The 16,452-nt window shown below is 42.7% G+C and overlaps 1 protein-coding gene across 8 annotated transcripts in view; it reads left to right on the top strand.

Annotated features, from left to right (window-relative positions):
- Positions 1-315: 315 nt before the first annotated feature.
- LOC147253788 (palmitoyltransferase ZDHHC3-like) overlaps positions 316-16,452 on the top strand; it is a 47,158-nt gene continuing 31,021 nt past the window's right edge. For 3 of the 8 annotated variants that reach the window (XR_015118597.1, XR_015118598.1, XM_086219086.1), the window contains exons 1-2: positions 366-569; positions 16,253-16,452. The exon at positions 16,253-16,452 is cut by the window's right edge and continues 212 nt beyond it. Coding sequence is in view for 6 of the 8 variants with exons in the window: in XM_086219086.1 (XP_086075212.1) it covers positions 16,329-16,452 (124 nt within the window). In the remaining 2 variants the exon portion in view is untranslated. The other 5 variants (XM_086219083.1, XM_086219084.1, XM_086219082.1 and 2 more) reach the window with 5 other exon arrangements.

The following is a 16,452-nucleotide window of genomic DNA, read 5'->3' as shown; positions in this document are numbered from 1 at the left end:
ACTCTACTACAACTTAAAAAGGAATCATCCATCCATTGTCTACTTGTTATGCTGTTAAGGGAGCTGGAACCTATCCCAGCAGCCTTCGGGGTGGGGTAGTGTGTGTGAGTGTGTGTGTGTGTGTGTGTGTGTGTGTGTGTGTGTGTGTGTGTGTGTGTGTGTGAGAGTGTGAGTGTGTGAGAGAGAGAGAGAGAGAAAGAGAGAGAGAGAGAGAGAGAGAGAGAGTGAGACTATTGATATAAAATGGATTTTATGTCCTCACTCCAGATCAATGGGTGGCGGTAATGCACTCAAAAGCTGTTCGTTAGCATCCAGAAAACGATAGAAGGAAAAAGACGAAGAAGAAGCAATAGGAAGAGGTGCGGGAATAGAAAACACAATTTTTAAAGGCTATCCCCTACTTAACTTATCACGAAATTTTATTTGTAAAACTACAATATCTTGATAACCATCATTCATATGCTATTATTCCTTATTCCCACGTATACGCATGAACAAAGCCAGTTACGAAAAAGGGCAAGGCAGTTATCAAACAGAGGCGAAAGTGACCGAGAGATGTCATCCCCGAGGTAAGTAATAAGTAATAAAATCCGTGATGTGTAGCAAGGAATCCCCACAAGCTCCCCCCATAGTTATCGCTGTTCACTTAACGGGGAACAAGGACACTTACAGAAATACGTAAACGGGTCATTTATTTCTCTCTTTTATTCGTTTGCTAAGCTGAAACGTCAGTATATGTCAGTATGTGTTGAATTCAGTCACCGGTGTTCCAGTAAACTGATTGTCTTCGCGACTGGTTGTGTTTTAAAGAAATGCGCCCCAGATGTTGGCGTGATCGTCGTTCGCAGATTCGTCATCACAAACGCGACTTTCCTCTGTCTGAAACCAGGGACACTGGAAGCATTAGCATTCAAAAGTAAATGTAAAATAAGCATTCCTGACAATGTCATCAATAGACAACGATGTCAAACACACTGACATCTTGCGCAACATGAATCAAATTGACTGTTCAAATTCCCTCCTCGGTGCGCTCAAGATCGATTGTTAACCTTTATTCATACACGATCATTCCGCAGCAAAGCGGTTTTTAGTTCAAATTACAATATATTTATTATGATTAATCTTATAATATATTTGTGAGCTTGAGTGATGTCAACAAAATTCTTGGATTTACAATAATTTAGTGGTCGTGAAAGTGTTTAACTCAAATATTGCTGGGGATGGATAAACATTATTTTATTTGACAGTTACAGGAAGGCTGAACTGATGGTATGGAACAAAAGAGAGATCAAATATCAAAGATAAGATAAACATCAGATTTTCATAAACACTTTAAAGCAGGAGGAACGCCACTACTTTATTATATACAATTTTGGGTTACAGTTGGCAAAAATAATTTTCAAATTGTAGATGCTTCCTTTGTTGAGCATGAGATCGTCAAGGTGCAAATACCTGGGAAACAAGTTTGTCAAATAACAAGCGCAGTGTATTTGAGGAAGTAACACACTCAACAGATGGACAAATAGAATATTTAAAGCCTGTCCACCAGGGACTCTGTAAGAAGATATACAAAGTGTTTCATTCTCACTTAAAAGGTGGTTATTGGCCATAATCCCCCAGTAGTAGCAGTGACATATTATACACTCAACTTGGCATGCAAAAAAACACAGCTTGTTTGATGGAAATTAAGTGATGCAATATTAATCACCTTCTAAGAGCTTTAAAGATTGCTTGTACGTACTCTGCACAATTCAGACAATTTGTCACTTGATCTCTGACAGGCTCACAATACACTCAGCCTTCACCCAGCTGTCAAGTCAACAAGATAATGTGTTCAATCCAGAAACATCTGAAACAAACAAGTTAAAATTCACAAACTACAGTCTATCACAGACACATGACACGCATTCACGCTCACTAATATCTGATGCAAATTGACATAGATCAGCCGAAACATTATTACTGTTGATAGACTACCTATTGAGTATAGTGCATTCCAAATACAAGATGACTCCCTTTTCTCAAGAAATGTTTTTGTAGAAATAAATTAAAGAGCAAATCTTCTTTTCATTAAGAAAAGCCTTTTAAATGAATAAAACCAGGTAGGCCATTGAGTATCACCTCTTTTAAACAAAACACATTTCAAGATTTCAGAAAACTAGAAAAAAAATCCCAAAATATCTAAGAAACTGGTTTCTGTCTACATATGTAGTGAAAAGGGTCTCCTGTATAAGCACAGCACTAGGTGGAGTGATGTTAGTTGCATGTAGCATTAGGATATTTCTCCCTGTTGGAATTGGGGAAAAAGCAATGAAAGGAAACTCCTGCACATAAATCCTTGATGCAGTGAACGGTCCCTTCTTTTTTTTTCTCCATGTGAGGAGTCATAAATCAACCTCTTGTATTTTTCAGCGAATGCTGAGTGCTTGTTTTGAAAATATCTTTCAACATTACAGGTTCAAACTTACCGTTTTGTGGCTGAACTCAGGTCATTCACCGGTGGCTTCCAATGTGGGTCCAACAACTTGCGTGCTAGAACTTCAGCTACTACAACTGAGTTCCCTGTCTTTGTTCTGTCCCGTGTCTCCTCTGATTCAAAAAGTTCAGAGCTCACAAATGCCACCACTCTGTCCAAACTGGTATAAACTAGATTTTTGGCAAAATTTGACAATACTGAGTTGTCTGAGCTCAATCACATGAGTACAATAAAATAGGCGATTAAAAAGTACAGTTTACTCAGACTTCATAATGAATGTAAAGAAAAGACACATTTAAGGAATACAAATTAATTTTGTTTGAGTAGAAACTATTGATAGGACTTAAAAATACATTAAGAGGTTAATGTATACATTAAATGCTGCAGGCATATGACAGTAGAGCCGCTGTTTTCAGACACAGAAACCACTTATAATGACTGCTCCTCCTGGTGGACTGATAAAGCAGTGCAGGTAATTTCCACAAACGGCGCTTAGGGGCATTAGGAGTCGGCCCAGTGCCAATAACGTCATCGCAGGGGATCTCATTACAGTCACGGACCTGCCTACTGCCGAGCAGGGACCCGTCACGGACCGGGCAGGGCCCCAGCAGGAGATTAGGCAAAATTCGACTGGATCTGTGCATTTTTTGTTGTTCGATAATTTCTTTCTACATATCAAGCACACCGGTAATCCAGCGTCATTAGCAGTGAAGGCAAATTCATCTGTCCACGCAGAGTTAAAGTCTCTTTTTTTGTCTGAGATTTTTCATTTTTTACTCATGGTTACTGAATGCGTCGCACACTCAAGAAGCCGCCTGCAGGCAAAGTTGAGGGCTATAGACGATATGACGCATATTTTAGTTGACAAATTATTTTTAAAAAGTTTACAAAATAAGATGTTAAAATAGGCTATATAACCGTAGTAGTAGTAAATAAAATGCAAAAGTAATAATGTATAAATAAAGAAATAACCGTTATTCATTTTCATTTAAAAAAAAAAAACTCATTGTCATGGTTTTTTTTGTCGATGCCAAAGGGAGCCGCAACAAGGAGGCTGAAGAGCCTCATGAGGCTCTGGAGCCGCAAGTTGCCGACCCGTGGTGTCGTAGAATGCCATTATGTACATCACGCTGTCTGGGATGTCCTCTTTTGGGAAAATGAACACAGGCATTGTGCCAATGGCCAGGATACAATTGGTCTTGCACACAATGATGACAGGGCTGCACAGTGGTCTTCCCTGGAGGAAGGTGTTGGGGTCTTCAGCAGACTGAAACACAAAAAGAAAAATAATCGCAAAACATCCATTGTTGAGAGACTGTGGTCAAGTAGTGGAACACAAGAAAAACTGAACACTGTCATACATGCATGAATTTCTGACCTCAAGGATGTGAAGCATACCCTCACTTGCATGCCCTGACTTCTTGGGTGGAGCAACGAGCGATGGAAACAGGTCCAGCAAAGCCTTCATCATGGCAATGGTTTGCTTTACTGTGAAAAACAAAACCGTCTAAATTTATTAACTGCAGTCAGTTACAAAACAAAACAAATTAAAGCTACAAGCAGCGTTGTTAGGGCCTGAGCCCCCTTGCACCTGCGGCCGGGTGGCAGGAGTCACCCCGAATCCAGCAGTCTAAGTATGACGGCAGTGGGCCTTGTAGTTTAGGAGATAGAAGCCTCAGTGTGATGCACTGTCTGAGAGCAGAACTGAGACCTGGCCCTTTTAAGAACCCCTCCCCTGCTGCACTCAGCCATCTGGGTCAGAGTGGAGAGCAGAGCAGGAATTATTTAGAGTTTTTGTGTGAAAAACAGTCATAATTGCCCATATGTTGATCAAAAGTGGAATGTTAGATTATATTTTTGTAGGGATTTTTATCAGGAATTCAATAGTGTGCTTTTTGAAGGTGTGGGAGTTTTAGTTTGGACGTGACAAGCCTGTGATTGAGAGTATGTATCGTGAGGGGAGACAGCCTCCCCATAGGTTTCCATTGTAAGAGAAAAAAGTGTCCCTGACTTTGAGGGCTTATAAAAATCCAAACCATGTGAGTTATAAAAAAAAAACTTTAATAACTTTTGGTCCTTTAAGTGTCCTGAGTGATGTACTAAATTTTTGAAGCGATACCATTAACACCCTAGGAGGAGATAGTGTTTGTTCGGGGTGTGTAAATGTCCTCATTTTGACGGTTTTGTCCATTTTGTGGACTTCCTATTGGTTTTAGGTTAGGGGTGTCACTGAATGATTTGTGCGTCTTGATGAGATGATTGAGGTCACATGTGTGTACAACATACCTAGGGGCATTTGTGGTCAGAAACGCATTTTTGTCTTCCTCTGTGGCACTAAAGAGTTGTTGTTGTTTTTTTTAAAGTTTGATTATTGATTTTTTTTGGCAGACCGGATGTGCGTGCAAAATTTGTTGAGTTTTCGAGTGTGTTTAGGGGGTCAATTTTAGTGTTAGTGTTTTGAGTGTGTCGAGCAAACTTAATAGTCTTCTCCCCAAGTACCTTTGGGCTCAAGCCCTAATTATTAAACAAACATGGCCACCAACTTTCTATTAGGTCTGTAATTACCTTAATTTGATGATTGAGGCCTCATGACTTTTTTGAAAACTCCATAAAACTGGAGTTTTGAACCTTTTCTTCTCACAAAAGGCCCCCCAGCGGTCCTTCAGCTCAGGTACGAAGTGGGACTGTCCTTGATTGAGAATCCTCTGCAGTTCATCCATGATCTGCCACAGAAAGACATGAAGAAAATATCTTTAAAATAAGATATAAATATTAATGTCTTAACCACTACAATCTTATCAAACATAAACTTAAAATGATTTGATTTGCTTCCATGATCCAACTTCTCTGAAGCAGGGATATGCTTGAAGAATTTTGGTAGGTCTGTCCTGCTCTTTCATAACATCTGAGTCAATGTAAGCCCGTCTTGCTTGGTATTCAAGGTCCAAGAGCTGGGCAACATCCTTCTTGTTGGGTCTTGGCCTGGATTTGTATAGCTCCTGCAGAACTTTGTAGTGTCTAGCCCGGTTCTGTGGGCTGTTAGTAGTTTCAGGCCCTTCTGTTGAAACTAATTTACAATGACTGTTTCTACCATTACAGTTTTGTGATATGTGACAAAAAAACAAATACCCAAAGTATAATGAAATAATAACTAATGAGGTTTTTTAAAAAAAAATTTAAACTAAATTAGAGCATCCCTCCTTATCAATACTAGTAGTAGTTTTAACACCAAAACACAATATCAATATGTGCTCTTACCATTCAACTGTTCACCCTCTGGGGAACTGCTTGCTTGTGGTGATCTTTACAAGATTATGGTGCAAGCACTGGACTCAGTGTCGTCAGCGGATGACTCCAGGCTGCTGCTACTCTCAAAGTTAATGCCCCGTCGCCTCTTTCTCGTAGAAGTTGCTCCCTGTTTCTTTTTAGCAGGTGTCACATTCTGGACCCTTTTCAAAAGCTGCTTCTTCACAGATTCCTGACAAAAACACAAAACAGAGTGTGTAAAAATCACATTAATGATAATGAAATTAAACCATACAAGCACTGATCCTGAATAAAGCATATCCCCCTACCCTGCAGACCTGTCCCGCAGCATTGGGTAGTACTCAATGAGACGCTTAGCCATCACAGTTAATTCACGGCTGCATGCATATTGGAAATCATCCCCTGCAGCTCTCTTGATGGCAATCATGCTTGTTACTGTATTTCTTATTAAGCGACAGCGAAGCTCTTTGGAAAGTGTATAGCCCTTTTGTCCAGCATGGTGTTTTTCAAAAAAGATGGTTCTTGACAGCTCCAGCTCTGTGTCTGTGTATATGACATATTGCGGGCTTACAAGCTGTACAGTTCTGCTGTTAACACATTGGTCTCCTGGGTTTGAAGGGGGGAGAGAAGTGGGGGAGGAAGAAAGTGTGGACAAAGGGGTTGAGGTAGTGAGGCAGTGGGAGCTGGCAAGCGCACAAGTCCCAGAGAAGGTGCCTACTTGGTCTGAATCCTCACCCTGAAAAAGATGAGCATTTATCATAAGTCAATAGCAGTGCATTAGAAACAACTACCATAAAGGCAGTGCCTCACTGAACTTATGAATCACAGCATGATCAAATCTCCACAACGTTAAAAAGTAATATCACCTGATTTTTTTACCTGTGTCATCCTCCAAATGGCTCTCCTTCTTAAAAAGTGCTGAGGCCCCGGAAAGATATCACACAAGACCTCCTTAGAAAGACTTGGGAGCATGTCTGTACTGATATTCGCAGCTGAAAAACACATACAGCCACATTATAAATATACAGTATAATTTAATAAACTGGTTAAGTCACAATCTGTATTCAAAGGGTCTTCCCGCCATTTCAACTAAAGGCAGAAATTGCTTTTTAGGGCCTGAGCCCGGAGGTACTCTGGGGCGAAGACCCTATTATTCTATTATATGATTTTATCTGATTTTATTTACTAACCCTATCAACCAGTATTTCCCATTAATTAAGGAGACTTTAGCGGTTGCCATCTCCCATCTCTTCCAGTGTGGGCCCCTTGGACTCGGTCACTCTCTCTTGCCCACACACATGCACTGATAACAGGGAACATAAATAAATGCTAAGCTGCTAAACAGTTAATTGTACAGTGTTGCAATGACTGTGCAACTGTGCAAAGTCAGACCCTCCTGCCATGTCATGCTAACATCAGCCAAAAAAGTAAGCCACAGCTAAACTAAGGTAACTACCTACATTCTGTACCATAATATGAATTCTGGCAATAAAACATTATCAATAATTTTTTAAGGTGTGACTGTTTGTGTAGTTACTAATTAACTGTTCATAGCCCCGATGTAAGAGCAAGTAAACCTGTTTATTAAAATTAGCATGCAACCACTTGTTAGCCAACTTCACAATTAGCTTAACTCCCAAAGACAGAAAAAAACAAAACAAGTCAACATTACTTTTCAACACTGCGACTGCTGTAGGATCCATACCCGAAAAAGCCCTTCCGTCTTCATCCATGGTGTCGCGAGTTTAGAGAACAAAAAAAAGCCAGACAGCACGATACAGGTCAGCTACAAAGCTAGTTTAGGCGGCAGCTGCAACGGAACTAATCGCTGACTGACCATTTGTGGCGAGTTCCCATTTGGAAGGTACTATGTCATAAAATGGGAGGGGAGGACGTACATGTAAATATTATATAAATGGAGAATATGACTAACTGAGAGAGTCATAATTTGAAATTCATACAGAAAATTCAGAGTTATCACTGCAACCGGTCACTCCTACAGAGGCCATTATAAATACTACTACTAAAAAAAAAAAATCTCAATTCACAGAGCTCCCCTAGTGGTGAAGTACTTCAGCGATTTCATTTAACATTTCCCCATCATTTTCGGAGACTGCAGAAGAAACTCTACTTGTGCATTTTTGAATATAACTTTGTTGATTCAAAATTATTTTGCGGTGCGTTATCTGCCTCGTTTTCATTACTTTTTGTTGTAATAATTATTTGATATTTTCATAACCCTCCATTATAGACACTTGTTCTTCTTGACCAAAGTACGCAGCAAGCAATCTATTTCTGACTATGACATGATCAGACAAACATCTGATAATTACTGATCTGTTTCGACCTTACTCTGACTGTCACTACAGTCTAAAAAGGAATGATCACCTTCGTTCTGCCTATCACCGAGACCATATGTCAACAATGTCATGCCCATGACCTCCGGAAGCAGAATGACCAGTGTTTATAAAAAGCAGAGAATGCTCCCGCTTCAGACTCTTACTTTGATCGCCTCATATTGAGACCTTAAGTATGAGACCTATTAAACTCAGGTAGGAAACCCTGATTTTTCCTTCATATTCCACTAATTTACTACCAGTGTGGTGCAGGTGCCTTGTCTCCCCAAGGATTGTGTGGTTTGTTGCAATTTGAGCTACGTGCTTAGCTTAACTTGCTGGTATGCTGTAAGCTTATATTCTGTGTGTCACATTTGCATGTGCTAGATTTCCAGATAGTTCAAGATTGCCTTACTACTGTGTGCCTACACTGCTGTTTGAAGCCGTGGGCTTAGTGTGAGCAGGGAGTTTTCCCTGTGCCTTGGAGCTGCTCACATGTTGGAGTATGTGGACAACCCCTGCAGGGCAGTATGTGACCTCTTCAGGGTGGAACAACTGCACTGGGCCAGCTTCCCTGATTGGCGGCCCTCCCCTGATTTACAGCCCATGGCTGTAAATGCATGTGCAAGCATCCCCGCAACAGGCACTCAGGGTCCCCTCGCAGCCCTGTCCAAGAAGAGGCATCCAGGCCCATTAAACACCCTGCCACTGCTGTGGTTACAGAGGGGAGTAGTGTGGAGTCAGTCATTGAGGATGGACAGACTGGAGGGTCAACAGGGCATGCTTTCTCCTTCCCTGCTTCCTGTCCAGTGGGGTCCCTCCTCACCCAGGCCCAAGAGCGATGGTGAGGAGGACTAGTAGTGTGATGTGGATATGCTATCCCTCTATCCTTCCCACACTGCGATGGAGGACACAGCAGGCAGGGACACCTTCGGGGGTGAACTTCACTCTGGCTCTGCAGAACCATCTGACTGCTCCACAATGTCACGTGGGGTCCCTGTTAGCGCCCTGACCTCACGGGGTGCTGAGCGTCACCAGGGCCCTGGGCCTTCAGTCTCCCGCACCTGACCTAGCTCCCTATAGTGGTGTCTTGGAGGACATCTCTCTTGTGAGCCCACCACCTTCCATACTGGTGGGGGAGGATTGCGCTGAGATGCTCAGGTCATTATGGGGTGAGTTGCCCGCAGTTTAATGCAGGCTGCTGCCAGCTGGCAATGGCTGGTTTCTGTTGAGTCGAGGCTGGAGGATATGCCACCAGTTGAGCCGTTAATTACTGCTTGGACATCCCTGGTTCCCACCCATGTATCCACCAATCTACGTTGCCCACAGAATGAGTGTGCTAGGACGGACCGCCTGGTCTCTTGCTCCTTTAACGCATTGGCCCGAGAAGCCTGTATAGGCAGCACCTTTGTCTAGCAGGCAGGTTTGGCTTGCATAAACCTCCCTGGAAATGAAATCAAGCGGGATCTTCTGAGTCTCCCTGGGGCATCCGGGCGTGTTTTTCATCTGGTATCGCAGTAGATGCTGGACCATGCAGAATGCTCTGCAACATCAAGGGAAGCTGTCCAGTATGTGTGCCATAAATCAGCTCTAACTACCACCTGGGCACCATTGGTTAAGTTTAGGCAGCAGCGGCCCACCCGACCTCCAGGGGCAGTTAACAAACTTGAGGCTTCATGGAACTGGCCATTTCATGCAATTGACTGGAGAGTGGGTCCGAATCCTCGGACCAGAGAGAGAAGGCCACAGCTCAGTTAGGGGTGCAGGTTTGGGGTCACCCATTGATTGCCCTTCCCAGCTGTCACGGACCTCCTGTTAGGGAACTGTGCCGGACCCTTGGGTCGTGGCTACTGTGGCTTACGGTTATTGACTATAGTTTCAATGGCAACTCCCTACATTTTCAGGGGTCAGGGTAATGTCAGTAAAAGACCTACTTTTAATATGCTCGTCAAACTTCTTCAATAAGCATGGACATTAAAAACACCCACTCTGTCCAAACAGAGGCTGTCTCATTGGCTTGTGGAGGTTATTTCCCATGTTTACAGGGCTCAGGTTATGCCAGTCCCTTAAGGTACAGGGGCTCATTCTATCAGGATAATATCTACGTCTTGGGGGGCCTGTAGGGGTGTGCCAGTGGCTGATATCCGTGCAGTGGCTTCATGGTCTGTGCCACGCACTTTTACTAGATTTTACAGGGTGGACGTAACTCACCCAGCTCCCATCTGCGAGGCTGCCCTCATGTCCATGACCAAGACAAATATTAGGTAGTTTGGGCTCCTTGCGACCCTTTTGGTATGTGTCATCACTTTTTTAGACCATAGTGACGGTCAAAGTGAGGTCAAAATAGATCACGAATAACAAATGTAATGATGGATCTGTGAGACCGAGGGATGACTGTCACTATTCTTGTCCCTGGGAACGCTCTGAGGCACTCAAGGTAGGAGACTGCCCCGGGAGCATTATTTTATTTTATTTTTTCTCAACACAGGTTGTTCTGCTTCCAGTGGTCTTGGGCATGATGTTGTTGACATATGGTCTCGGTGATAGGCAGAACAAAAATGATCATTCCTTATTTTAGACCGTCGTGACTGTCATCCCTCGGTGTCACACATCCATCCTTACATTCGTAACTCACATTTTCCTTAGTGGAGTGTAGTCGAGTAGTATAAATTCAAAAGTGATTAATTCCCCCCAACTGGCCAAAGCAGAAGGCTGTCCCCATTGAGCCTGGATCTACGTTCCTGCCTGTTAAAAGGAAGGTTTTCGTCACCGCTGTTGCAGGATGTGCTTGCTCATGAAGAATTGTTGAGTGTAAATTCATAGGAGTGTGGTAATAGACCTGCTCTACTTGTAAAGTGTCATGAGATAACTTTTGTTGTGATTTGGCGCTGTATAAATAAAATTGACTTGACTTAATTGATGGTCAGATAAAAGTGAATTCTGCGGAAATACAACTAGATGTTCAGCTTCAATTCCATACGTCAAGATGAGGTTGAGGGTGTGGTTGTGACAGTGAGTGAGTGAGTTCATGAACAGACTGATGGAAACGGATTGAGCCTAGAAGAAACATAAACGCAATACCAAGACTGTCATTATTAACATCCACAAGAATATTAAAGTCACCTACAATAATGACTTTATCTGTTTTAAGAACTAAACTGTATATAAACTCTGAGAATTCAGATAAGAATTCAGAGTAAGGACCAGGAGGGTGGTACACAATAGCAAATAAAAGCAGCTGTAGAGTTTCTCTGTCTGGATGAGACAATCTGAGAATTAAGCTTTCAAATGAACTGAAACTTATTTTGGGTTTGGGGTTTTTTAACTAGACTTTTGTCAAAAAAAGGCAGCAACTCCACCTCCTTGGCCAGAGCCTCAAGCAATATGAGTATTAATGTGACAGGGAGGAGTGGATTCATGTCTACCAACATACTCAGTGAGACAGAACAAGTTAATGCCATTGTCATACATTAATTCATTTACTAATACAGTTTTTGGCATCAGAGATCTGACATGTAATAGTCCACATCTAATTTTGGTATTCTTTTGACATATTTTGATTAGGTTTTTTCTGATTAACCCCTCTTCAAATGAATTGGAGTGAATTATCTTACATTGTTTGGGTACAGACACAGTCTCTATGGGGGTTGGGAAGGGTAACTGGTAGATGCGCAGAGAAGCGTGTAAAACTGCAGCTCTACCTCCTGGTCTCAAGTCTGGGTTGTCAGGATTTTGGGTCTATAATAAACTGAGCCATATGAATAAGAGCAGCTCCATCCAATGTGGGATGAATGCCGTCTCTCCGAACCAGATCTGGGGCCTCATATATTAATGATGGGACGCCAGGATCGGCGCTCACGTTCAGATGTATCAACGCGAAAAGTTTGTCTATTCATGCGCTGTTTCACGCCAACTCTGGAGGTGCGTGCCAATTCTTGCGTTGACTGCACTTTGGTTCGTTGGCGACACTGTCTGGCAGTGTTTGGTAACTGACATTATTTAACAACCACACAAACATCGGGCACAAAAAAGCCATCAACACAAACACAAACACCTGTTGGCTTTACTTAAGCGGTTATAAAAGATCCTTCGCGATTGTGCTGAATGTGCAACTTTCAACAATGGCAGCACTTGCAATGTTGGAAGACATGGCAAACGGTACTATAAGACGGGAGCGACATTTCAGGGAGCGGGAGGATTTGCTCCACAATTCTGACGAGTGACTGATGAGCCGGTTCCGGCTACCGCGGGCCATCCTCCTGCAAATTTGTGAGGAGCTGCAACCAGTGCTACAGCGCAGAACCACTGGTGCTGAGCATGCTCGACTTCTTGGCCACTGGCTCCTTCCAGGGCGAGTTGGCGGACCGTTCAGGGGTGAGCCAGTTGACCCTCAGCTGGGCCATGTCCTTGGTGGTGGACCTGATCATCCGCCTCTCCCGGAGGTACATTACATTCCCTTACGGTGCAGCTGAACAGGTCAATACAAAAGCGCAGTTTGCAGCTATAGCTGGATTCTGTAATGTAATTGGAGCCATTGACTGCACTCATGTTGCCATAAAAGCACCGTTCCATGAGGAATACGCTTACATTAATCGTAAAGGTTTCCACTCCATCAATGTGCAGAACATCTGTGATGCGCAGAGGCTGGAGGGATGGACACCGATCCCGGCCGGGCAGCCGTCCTTGCACGCTAGAATTTCATTTCCACAATGGGAATGGTAAGAAGTGATTACACAATTCATGAAGCCAGATTAATTTATTTTGTTCCACTAAACATTCCAGAACATTTATCAGGTGGTCGAGCCGCTCATTGATCCCCGTTATTCCCCTAATAATGTCCTCCTGCGACTGCAGGACCACCTGTGTGAAGACCCTCCCACTGGATCCGTGTGGGCTGGAGGATGCGCCGCTGGGTCCAGGTGGGCTGGAGGTCTATCTCTTGTCGGCCTGGTGCTAGTGCTGGGGCCGGGGTACGGGTTGGCCCAAATGCCGCTGGTACTGGCGGATGACTCTGAGCCAGTGGACGGGTTGGGGCGGGAGCCGGCAGGGGTGCTGCACGTCGGCGGCAAGGCTGACGGATCAATTTCTGTTAAACATTAAACATATTTGTTTATTTAAATGGCTGATTCTGTGTATTTGTTGCATTTACATCTGTGGTAAAGCATGTGGAAATGTTGCATAAGAAATGGAGTTGCCACTTACCCTCAAGGCTCTTGGAGTCAGCGTGGGTGGTGGTGACAATCCCCCCTGCAGAGGTGTTACCCATGACTGCTGCCACCCGCTGCTCAAATTCTGTCAGGTGCCCCTCTCCCTGACCCCCACCTGTCTAGCCGGCACTCCTCCAGAGGGCAGCTGTATGCCGCTTGACCTCTACCTTGAGGTCCTGTTCGTGCCATTTTTCATATTGTTATTTAAATTTAGATTTAGGCCAATAGATTATTGTAGTTATCGCATTTAGTGATTGCGCAGTGTTGAATTTAGTCATACGTTTAGCTCGCATTGTTTCGGAAGTTAGAATTGCAGACATGCATTAGAAATAGAGAAAGGAAATCTTTCAGAGCGCTAGCAGTAGTGCAAGCTTATGATGTAGTTATGCTCGCCCAGTTTTAGTGAGGAAAACTGTGTGCTTTGAATCACTTTGATTGTTCAGTAAAACAAACACTTTTCTACCATCGTCATAAAACTTCAAACATGCGTATCAACTCGTGCTGTACGTCATTAGAAGTGGTTAAGATGTATGAACATGATGATAAACAACACTGGTGATTAGAAGGGAACTTTAGCCAATAAGAGGCCCAACTACTTTTTTTTCATCTCCATGGGGGTGCGTTGCTCCGAACCCACCGCGTTCACTCTCTTGCACATCTCACTCACAATGTTGTTGTTTTTTTTTTTGTACTGACACCACTGGACAGGCTGTCAAACAAAATCTGCAGTGTCTCCTCCACCTCCCCGACCAGCAGCTCCAGCTTGCACGCCGTGAACCTCTTTTTCTTTGACATTGCTTTGCAAGTGCGGACGGCGGAGACCCTATTTAAATACATTTGCATATTTATAGGCGGGCGCAAAGGGGGAGGGTCCGGTCTCTCCGACCTCTGCGCTCAATTCCACACTGATTGGGATGTGTCAAGGAAACATGCGTGGATTCCGGCGCTCACACAAATCGATTCATCCAGATTTTTTTTCTGCATGCTCAACTTTCAGGATTCTTGCGACCGCCATTTTTTCGTATGAGATCCACGCAAGTATTGATACACGAGGCCCCAGGTCTCCACCAGAAAGTTTTTTAGTTATCTATGAAGCCCACTTCATTTGCTGGGCACTTCCTCGACAGTGCGGCTAAACATAATGTCGCAGGTCTGATTAAAGCACGGGTCCAGAGAACACATTGTCTGAGCAAACATACACACTGACTTACCAAGGGCCTCTGTTCTTTTCTGCTTGTGTTAGTTGTCTAAACACTCCATTCTCACTTGGCTACTACCTTAATGTAAAGAGTAATTTCGAATGACTTCCTATGATAAGCAAGCATACTACATGACAGAAAGTGCTGTGAATAATTAAGTTCTCATCTTTTTTTATTTCATGATATAATGACAAATTAAAAAAAAAATGTTTTCAAGGGGGCTTAGTATACCAGAGTCAAATTCCTTGTTTTTGCCACAAACTTGGCCAGTAAAGCTGATTCTGATTCTGATACATGGCTCAAACTTACAAAACATTAATGAGTCAAACAAGTTCCAACCTTATTTTTGGCAAATGAGACTGATTTGCGGACTTTGTCATGTCTTCTTCACAGGGTTTGCAGCTTTCTGATGATATGACTTACCAACATTACCAAGGCAACAGGAGGAAAATAGCTGCTTTTGTGTGAAGTAAATGCAACATTTTTCAACTTTCTGCGAAGATATGTGTGACTTTGTTTTTTTACAAAGAAAATGTGGGGATTATGTAATCATGCAAGCCCCACACAAATAGGCACACTCACCAGAAAAAATGCGGCCACAAATGTGAGGACTTTGGCTGATTATGCGTTGAATTATGCGTTGAATTATGTGATTGCGTCATTGCGTTTTTCTGGAGGGACTGTAATATATATATTCCTAGTAAATTATAAATTAGTTACCATAGCTCCCAAGGTGGCTACGTATTTCCTATTTCTAGGAAAAATACTTGGTAATTATCAATAGTTACCTGCAGTTGCCTATTTAGCTACACGTGTTACTACCCCGTAATCCCAATTTAATATCATATTAAGCCGTATTTGGCACATGGAAATGGGGAAATTAATTTCCATGTAATTAGGTAAAATAAGAGCTCAAAAATGCAACTTCATCTGTTTCTATTTAATTACAGGGTTATTTCTACCTAAATAACAGTGTTTGTGGTTCATTATAGCTGATAGTTTCTATGTAAAAATATGAAATCAGAGCCGGAAAAAGGAAATTTTACCTGAGTCTATGTAATTATTTTGTTATTCTCCCTCAATATTAGCCAAGTTTCCTGGGTTGCCATACTGTGCCTGTGGTTATGGTCATTCAATATGTTACTTCACTGAATCAATCCTGATCGATGCGAAATTGTTCATGGGGAGACTGGCAAACATGAGTAGTTATTAAGTTTACTGTACTTTTAGCAAGTTTCAGTTTGTACAATGATACTTTCTTCAAAGCAAAGTGAAGCATCCCCCCTAAGTCCTGACTGAAAGTAAGAAAGAAAATAACAGGAGTGTGTCAGTCAGACACAGCCTCTTTTACTTATAACTGTAAAATAATTTCTTAAGCAAAAAACACATCTCCCCAGTTACATATTGAACTACCAGTTGATTTGCTGTGTTGAGCTTGGCGTGTTCTTCAGTATGATACATCTTCAAATGCTTTAAATGATTGCCAGTGTTGAACCTCCAAATCCCTTGAAAATAAAAACCATAACTGTATACCTTGCCATTACGTCATTACATTACATCTTGCCTCTCGCCTTTTCAATCGGGCCAGACCGATATGGATGTTTGGGGGGGGGCTGATGCCGATTTCGATATTAGGGTGTAAATGTTTTAAGCCGATAACCAATTATGCTCAAATAGCTTTATCAAAGTAAGCAGTCGGACCCTAATCTTCACAGAATAAAATGTTTGACTCTACTCAAATTATAACTCTCTTTCTGTTCTCCCCAGCTTTTTGTGACCAGGACAGAAGCCTGATGGTGTTGTGGGACCAATGGCAGCAGCAGACATCTAGCTTTGATGAAGCATGAAGAGCCCTGTTCACAGATGCAGGGATGTGGAACACAGCCGTGGACAGGCTGGGGTGGTATCCAGTTGCCTACAGGCGGAGCAGCGGATCCCTATATCCAAAGATGTTATCACTTCCTCGT

Source organism: Aulostomus chinensis, chromosome 11 (assembly GCF_037954235.1).
Source record: "Aulostomus chinensis isolate RoL2024-O1b breed Wild chromosome 11, RoL_Achi_v1.0, whole genome shotgun sequence".
In the NCBI taxonomy this organism is placed as follows: Eukaryota; Metazoa; Chordata; class Actinopteri; order Syngnathiformes; family Aulostomidae; genus Aulostomus; species Aulostomus chinensis.
The sequence above is the reverse complement of the archived record's forward strand: the minus strand, read 5'-3'. Positions and strand labels throughout refer to the sequence as shown.